The sequence below is a fragment of the Labrus bergylta genome, chromosome 7 (assembly GCF_963930695.1).
Source record: "Labrus bergylta chromosome 7, fLabBer1.1, whole genome shotgun sequence".
NCBI lineage: Eukaryota > Metazoa > Chordata > Actinopteri > Labriformes > Labridae > Labrus > Labrus bergylta.
Window position 1 is genome coordinate 11,366,432 of NC_089201.1, and position 7,764 is coordinate 11,374,195.

At 40.0% G+C, this 7,764-nt stretch overlaps 1 protein-coding gene across 3 annotated transcripts; it reads left to right on the plus strand.

The window, feature by feature from the left end:
- Positions 1-657: 657 nt before the first annotated feature.
- fam169b (family with sequence similarity 169 member B) lies at positions 658-6,455 on the plus strand. 3 transcript variants are annotated; one of them, XM_065957048.1, is made up of 9 exons: positions 658-777; positions 1,514-1,642; positions 1,887-1,989; positions 2,078-2,163; positions 2,883-3,072; positions 4,406-4,588; positions 4,773-4,898; positions 5,057-5,115; positions 5,646-6,455. In XM_065957048.1, the coding sequence occupies exons 2-9, from the start codon at positions 1,517-1,519 to the stop codon at positions 5,967-5,969; spliced, it is 1,197 nt and encodes a 398-aa protein (XP_065813120.1). In that variant the 5' UTR covers positions 658-777; positions 1,514-1,516; the 3' UTR covers positions 5,970-6,455. The 3 variants fall into 3 exon arrangements, with proteins under 3 accessions (XP_065813120.1, XP_065813119.1, XP_020499916.2); XM_065957047.1 differs by having other exon boundaries at positions 688-842; XM_020644260.3 differs by having other exon boundaries at positions 688-842; positions 2,910-3,072.
- Positions 6,456-7,764: the final 1,309 nt, after the last annotated feature.

The window sequence follows — 7,764 nt, forward strand, 5'->3', positions numbered from 1 at the left end:
TATAGTCACCTGGACAATATTTCTGAAGTTAGAGTTATCGGCCTATTTGTTTCTATTATAGGTGAAATACTGATACATGCATATATTCCCATTATATATAAGCTACATTGTTATTGTCATTTAAAAATGATTTTCTGCTCTTATGTTGCTCATTTTCAGTTCTGAAGCAGGAGTTCTGACTGTGAAAGATACGTCACCTGTTTCCACTGTTTGGGCTCAAGGTAAATTATAGAATCTAGTTAGAATATTGAATATATGAATAAAATATGAATAAAAGCCTTAATTCAGTTAAAAAATCACATTAAAGACGTTCAGGACGAAGCCCATTGAGCTGACGTGATTCTTAACTGTAGTTTGCCTATTTAATTTATTGATGTCATTACAATGCATTGTGTCAAGACATATTTCATTGAAGTTTGGAATTCTTCAATAAATAATTTGACCCTAGCCTACCTTGTCATGCCTTAAGGTTTGTCTGTCTGTTCACTTTTTAGGACTATTGTTTTGTATTTATTTTGAAGTAAACCTCACATGTCTCCGGACATGCTTCAGCTGAAGCCGGTGTACTTAACGCAGATTAAATCAGGGTGAATGACGTAATGCCTCTGTTCTGTCAGGCGGTGGCGCTGCAAGCCAAATTAAAAAAAAAAAAAAAGGTGTCAGGCTGCAGGCTTCAAGTGGGAAATTGTGAAGGTTTGGTTACAGGTAGCTGCAAGCTGGGACGCTTTTCTTCTCTTGTCTGTGACTCAGCTGTTTTCAAATCTACTGAGACGTAAAGTAAGTTCACAGTCCACACTGTAAACTAATGTCTCGGATGAATGGAAATGTTTTCCCAGTCTGTGGTAGGTTTACTTAACACATATTAGCACCGCTAAGTTAGCCACTTGGCTGCTTTAAGTGATTTTAATGCTGCCGGTGTTTCGGCTTCTCTGTGGTTGTAGTTACTGAAGTTAACACTTGTTTTAAACGGGGGAAGGTCCTCGCAAAGTTGTTGAGTTTTCATTGTAGTTTTCATGGGTCATAATAATTGTTGTCAATACGAGGACAACCACAGACAGTCTCCCTGAACACCCGCTGACATTAGCCCATAAGCAACAGTTCACTGAATTTAAGTAGGCCTATGTATAACTCTGGATGGACTTGAAGACCTCTGATCAATAGTTCAGGCATTTAATATTAAACTAAGGTCTGGTTCCATTTCGTAAAACAATCGAAACTCACGTGCCATGTTATTACAAGGAACTAACAAAGTCTAAAAGATCATAACTCGTCCTGTATGTTTTTAATGTTCCTACAAGGAATGTTACTCGTGTCATAATTTATAGTCCTTGTCTGGCAAGGTCAACTGCTCAGTATGGAGAGAACTGGAAAGATGTATTTTGTGTTTCTCCCTCGAAGCCCTGATAACAAAGCCCACTGGTGTCATTACCTTCATGAAATCAAGATACACATTTCAAACTTTATTAAAGATTTCAATCAGTTGTAAATGTCTTAAAGCTGTTCTGTTTTACAGGCCATGTACCCTGTGGACCTTCCAGCCGTGGATGATCCTGACCTGACATCAGCATCCGAACAGTTCATCTCTTCTTTGGAGTCAGGGATGAGAAATAATGAGTGGTTCCAGTCGTCAGACAAAACCAAGGTACAGAATTTAGACTGTTGTTGCCTCTTGTTTTGATTGCTGTTCAAAATGAGAATGGTTGAGGCAATTGTGCAAATGTCTAATGGAATTATGGACAGCAGTATGTGTTTGCTGAAAAAACAAAGGTATGTTTTTTTTTTTTGTTTTTGTTTTAGAGAAAAGAGCAAGGTGTTTGTAACCACACTGGCATGTTCCGGTCAGGAGTGTGGATGAAGTGCATAAAGTTTTCTTCCTGTCTGCTCAGGTAGCAATAACCGCAAAAAATGTAAGGCGGTTGCATCTGTTTGAAGTTGTCCCACCTCACTGTACACTGTTGGCGCTTCACCGTCCTAATGATCCAACCCAAGGTTTGGAAGAAATCACAATGCCATTAGAAGAAGACAACAGGAGCCATGCGAGACAGAGACTTTAATGCTTTCTGCTCTTCTTTTCCAGTGGTGGCTTTATACCTGCATGAGAGATGGTGGAGTGTGGACGACGTCTTACATACTGCCAGCAAATCCAGAAGAGGCTTGATGCTGGTAACTGTGTTTTCTTACATCTATCTGTTTGTATTTCAGTGTCCCCGCAGCACAGTGATGAACAGATCGAACCTGTTTCTTTTTTTTATCATTTTAGCTTATAAAGTGTCAGGAAATAGGGACGCAGAATAGCTGCATGACAGTAACAACAGAATCCTCTTCAACATGTTTGACTGACATTCAAGTTAAACCTGCTTCTCCTATTTTGCTGCAGGGACTGAATGCTTCTAAAAACATGTTTTATTTAAGTGCACTGTGAGCATGATAGTCTTTTCTGTATTCCTGTGAATGCTCAAACGAACAGCTCTGTTTCTGCTCTTCTGTTATTTAACTCTTTAACTGTTCTACCCTTCCTCTTTGCTGCTTTAACACTGCAAATGTCCCCGTTGTGGGATAAATAATGGTTCATCCTTTTTCTTATCATATCTTCTCTCAGGTTCAGCCACTTCCACAACTTTTAAGTCATGTTCTTGTCAGAACTAAATATCTTTTCAGCAACAAAGTCACCATTTACTTTAATAGGAAACCATAGTTTGTACAGGAAAGAATATAATGAATACAGTGTACAGTACAGTACATGAATACAACTGAATTTAGATCATATCACTTAATTCAAACATAATAGAAAACACTTCTTGTATTCACTCTTTTTCTTTTTGACCGACACTGTGTGCTTCTTTGCTCCGTTGTTTTGTTTCCTTTCATCAACCCTTGGTAAGGTTCCTAAGGCGGCATGTTTTCCACAGGTGGAGTCGATTATGGAGAGGGTGATCGTGTTCCTGCTCAGTCAGGTGGTGGAGAGGTCCTCACAGGAGGAGGTGCTGTTCTCCCTGCACCCTCGCTCAGAGAGCTGCAAAGTGCTGTGGAGGGACGGCCAGGCAGTCGGCTTCTACACTGTCAAACACAAAGGTAGGTCGAGGGAAGAGAGTGAGACAGAGGGCGAGTTTCCAACATTGTTTATTGTTTCCTCATGACGTTGGATTTGTCTCCTGTTGATTCTACACAAACAGCACACCGCAAAACTTCAACTTTGGCGTGAATTACTTGAGCAGTATTATTCGTAACAATCAAACAATTAAGCTGTTTTCATAAACACATATGAAGGTGATTTGAATGTTTATGCCATTGATGTAGAATTTATTGTCCTACGTGAAGGGATTCTGAAGGGTACGTTTAGTACCACGAGTTTGTGACCCCCTGAAGTTTGAGACATCTTTTTCCCCATGTTCCAAATAAAGTCCTTCATTTCTTTTTGCATTCAAAGCAGAATAACACACCTGAATCATCCAACTGAATCGACTTAGGCCAGCTTTTGACTTAAAGACTTTTCAAGATTTCACTGTTGGAGACAAATTAACCAACCACCTGTTATGTGAGCTGGACATAACACAGTATGAGTTCCTTAGTATCTTGAAGCACAGAAGAAATGTATCTTTTGTTAAATTATGGGAAGATTTTAGCTTCGGCTCCTGCAACAGATAAAAGAAATGATGTGTAAATCCCAACAACCAGCACTTGCATCCTCCAGAACATAACAGGGTGCAGCAAACCGGGTAGATAGGAAACCTGGATTCTGGAGAAGTGAAGGTACTGCACAAAACGATTGGCTGATGTCCCTGTGTCTCACTCAGTGTGACTGGATGGTCAGATGATGGTCTGCTGCTAGGACCTGCTGTTAGCACGACGGCCATCAGCTCAAGTCATCTGTTGACTATTTGAATTAGGGAGGAAGAATACACCTCACTGTCTTCCTGCTTTTTAGTTAAGCCAACCCAGCTATCGATACAGCCTCAAACTTAGATTTATAATGGAAACCATTGAACACAGGAATTCTATGTGCCATTTATTCAGCCCTGCAAAACGTTATGGGGTCCTGAGCGGGCACCCTCTTCTCCAATAACCCCCGCGCTGCAGCACGTGTATTGCAGTGGGGTCAGACATGGGCGGGGCTGGACAGCAGATGGGCGTGGTCAGACGTGTAGGGCTGTCATGAGACAAACATGACTGTTATCTGCTAGAAAAGTCGAAGAAGTACAAATATGATGCTGTTCTTTGAAGAACTTCCTTATTGGGTGCAAGGATTACAATTAAAAACCTGTTTTGCGACGTAGACTAAAATATATCAATTCATTTGATGGCTTTTTTTGTAATCTATTTTATTTAGTCACTTAGTTCATTACTATAAAAAAATGTCCACTATCTGATTCCAAAGGGGTATGTCATCCTTCTTCTCTTATTTCAGGTAGCCTGTGTGACAGCTGGAGCGGTTGCTGCTACCTGCTGCCTGTTCTGGACACAATTCTGGTGAGGAGGAGCTTCAGGAGAAGAGGCTTTGGTCTTCAGATGCTCGAGGATTTCTGCTCCACGTTCCCTTCAGAGACGTTTCTGGGAGTCAGCTCTCCTTTATCGTCCAGCATGGTGGCAGGTTAGCGAGGTTTCTGAAGTTGTTCTGTCCAGCTGTGGCATATAAATCTAAATTCTCTCAGCATCCCTTTGAAGGTGGCCGTGTCATTCTTCTCCAACCTTCCCTCCCTTTTTTTTTTTTTTTTTTTTTTTTATAAAAGAGCCGACTTTATTGTCCACTGATGGAGCAGGTTTTGTGTGTTAAGTTTGCAGACGGTTCCTGCAGCATCAGGAGGAACATCAGGATCATCTGTATGAGGTGGAGGCTCCAGGAGGTTGGGCTCAACGAAGAAACATCTGGCTCAACATCCAGCTGGGCCGCTACTGCCCCAGTAAAGATGATATTTAGCTTTTATGTGTTTAGATGTTTGAGATTTACATTTTTAACGTCATACTTCAAACCAACAGAGCTTCTCTATGTTTCCAATTTTGTTCAATTCATCTATACTTAACATTCACATCTGTTTTATCTGAACTATCGTTACACTAGGTAAAAATGGAAAGAGAAGAACAACTCAGAGTACTGAGGGGGATGATTCCATTCAGAAGGTGAGAATCTCAATTTTTCCCAAAATGCTGTTTGTTTAAAGCAGCTTGTATTTAGACACTTTACACTACTTGTTACTGTCGTTCACTTCCTCCAAATATAAAGAGACTGAATTTTTACAGGTCGACTTCAAGTACTAAATCTGTTCTTAAAAAGGCAGTGATTTAATTTGAACGTGTGAAGACCTGAACACAGTGCGACCCCCAAGTGACGCTGTGCTCATGAATGGTGTACACACTCCTTCAGACAGTGCAGTTACTATCGGCCGTGAAAAGCTTACACTGTCGACCCCTACTCTTAACCATTTACCCCGAAAAAATAACTGTTTTGGGGGAGTCTAGAGCTTTGTTGAGGCTACTGCACCCTTTTTTTAAAAGTCAGTTATTATTAACTGGGGTCACAATGACAATAATTTAGATCAGATTCTCAGACCTTTGCACCTGCAATGCGTGTATAGACTTCAAAGCTGCATCATTCCAACCAGTCCTTAAAGTGCTTAAACGTCTCACAGTGTATTTGTTTTGGAATGCAGACCTACACTTGTGGAACAGACCCGACCTCAGAGAGCACATTGGTTGTGAACAGTCCACTGGTGAACATCTCTTTGGAACAACGAAGTGAACTTTGTGATCAAAGTCAGAGAGGAGCCTCCCCAAGTAGCAAGACCTCTGGAACAGGATGTAACCCTGCAGCCTACGCTGAAGATCTGGACTCTGGAGTCCCCTCCACACCAGCACGGTCCCTTAACACAAAACAAGCCCTGATATCCAAGCCCTCGCTTTCCTCAGAACCTCACAGAGAGGAGCCAGAGGGGGAGGAGACACAGAGAGGGGCCAAACGAGTTAGAAGGACATGACCTACTGTACATCAGAGTATGCAGTATGGGGACTGTTCATGCAGGTTGATTGATGCTAAAACTTAAGTGACTTTAATACTGTATTTATGGAATAAATGTACAGTTATCCTTTACAGACTGTCTTATCAATAAATAATAAGTACAGTTTGATAAAAGTATTATCACAGAGCATGTCATAAACAGTTTACACTGTAAAATACAATATGAACAAATCACTGTCAATGTACTGTTGGCTTTCTTTATGCTTTCTTTATGCTTTCTTCATGCGTTCTTCATGCTTTCTTCATGCATTCCCTGCGGTGCTACGCCCACTTAAGCAGGTGTTTAAAAAGAAAGGAAAACATCTGTGTGTTAGGAGTGGAACGTATAAAATGGGGAAGCAGCCCTGCATATTTCGATGTATTAAAGTCTACATAAAGGGTCACTGGGTGGTTTCAAATGTCCCTGAGCACTTAAATAAATATCAGGTATTACCTTTATTTTGTATTTCTTGCAGAGTGTATACTTTTATTTCTGTTTGGTAAATATGAACAGCCAGCAGCAAATACATTCAACCTGTGAGCTGGAAATGAATGAAGGTTAAAGGGTTCTTTCAGATTCGTTGAAGTGGAGGATGTGAGTCACTGAAAGTATTTATTTAGTTAAATAACCTGAATTTAATGAAGGTTTGCTCTATGCTTTTTCAGAGGAGATTCTGTGCTGATAGACATAGTCTATACTTTGTATCATCTGTAGTCAATCTAAATGATGTGTATAGTAGCTACATAGACAGGGGTGAAAAATAAAAGGGAAACATGTTCATTTTGAAGGTAACAGATTAGTACACACGGATAGGGGAAAGTCTGGGCTTTCAGATATGTGAATGAACAAACAGGACATGGACTTCTGCTCCTCATAGTAAGGACCTTGATTTCGCAAACGACAGAGAAAACAAAGAAAATGCAAAATTGAGTAAAGTGAAGGGATTGGCTTAATTGGCTTTGTTCACTCTGTTCTATCATTCCTGTTGTAACATGTAGTTTCGTGGCATCCTGCCTAACAAAGCTTTTGTTTCATGTTCACAGTTGTTTCACTTTTAAAAAAGATCTTCAGATACGAACATGAAGGCACATTTGATTCAAATGACAGCTAGTGCTGATAGTTCAATTGTGACAAACACAAAACTTAAACAGAAAGAACAATCTGATTAAAGTGTGAGAGTCTTGATGAAGTAAACAAATCCAATAACGCAGCACGATTTGGGCATGTTTCTTTTCGTCATGTATTGAAGAGATTTTGCAAACAGAGTTCACTCTTCTACCCGTGGATGAAGGTTTGCCCTTTAAATATATGTCGATAAATAAAATGTTAACCTAACAAATCTTAACCTTTTTCATTCATTAATACTCCAGGCTTAATTGACATAACATTTATAGAATGCAACTATTCCTATAATATGTTAGGAATGCGAAAAGCTCAGAAATCCAAGAAAAACCCTGTAGAAGTTCACAATGGAAGAAAATATGTTTCCAGACTCAATACCACTCTCATAAAATCCACATACGTTGCCTTTAAAGCTTTGCAGGATGAAAAACCTGCAGACGAGGATTCAATAAGAATAAAACACCATGTGTGCGCAGGAGGATTATAGAGGCAAACATTCACTTTAAACTTTCTTTCGCATATATGAGTAGGCCTACGTTAAAAACTAAGAATGACTTCGTCAATAATAACATGTGGTTTTATTCCTTTATTTTCCTTGCTTGAAAAGTTCCACCGGCACGTCCTTGTCTCTGAATCGAGCGCACCTCTGACG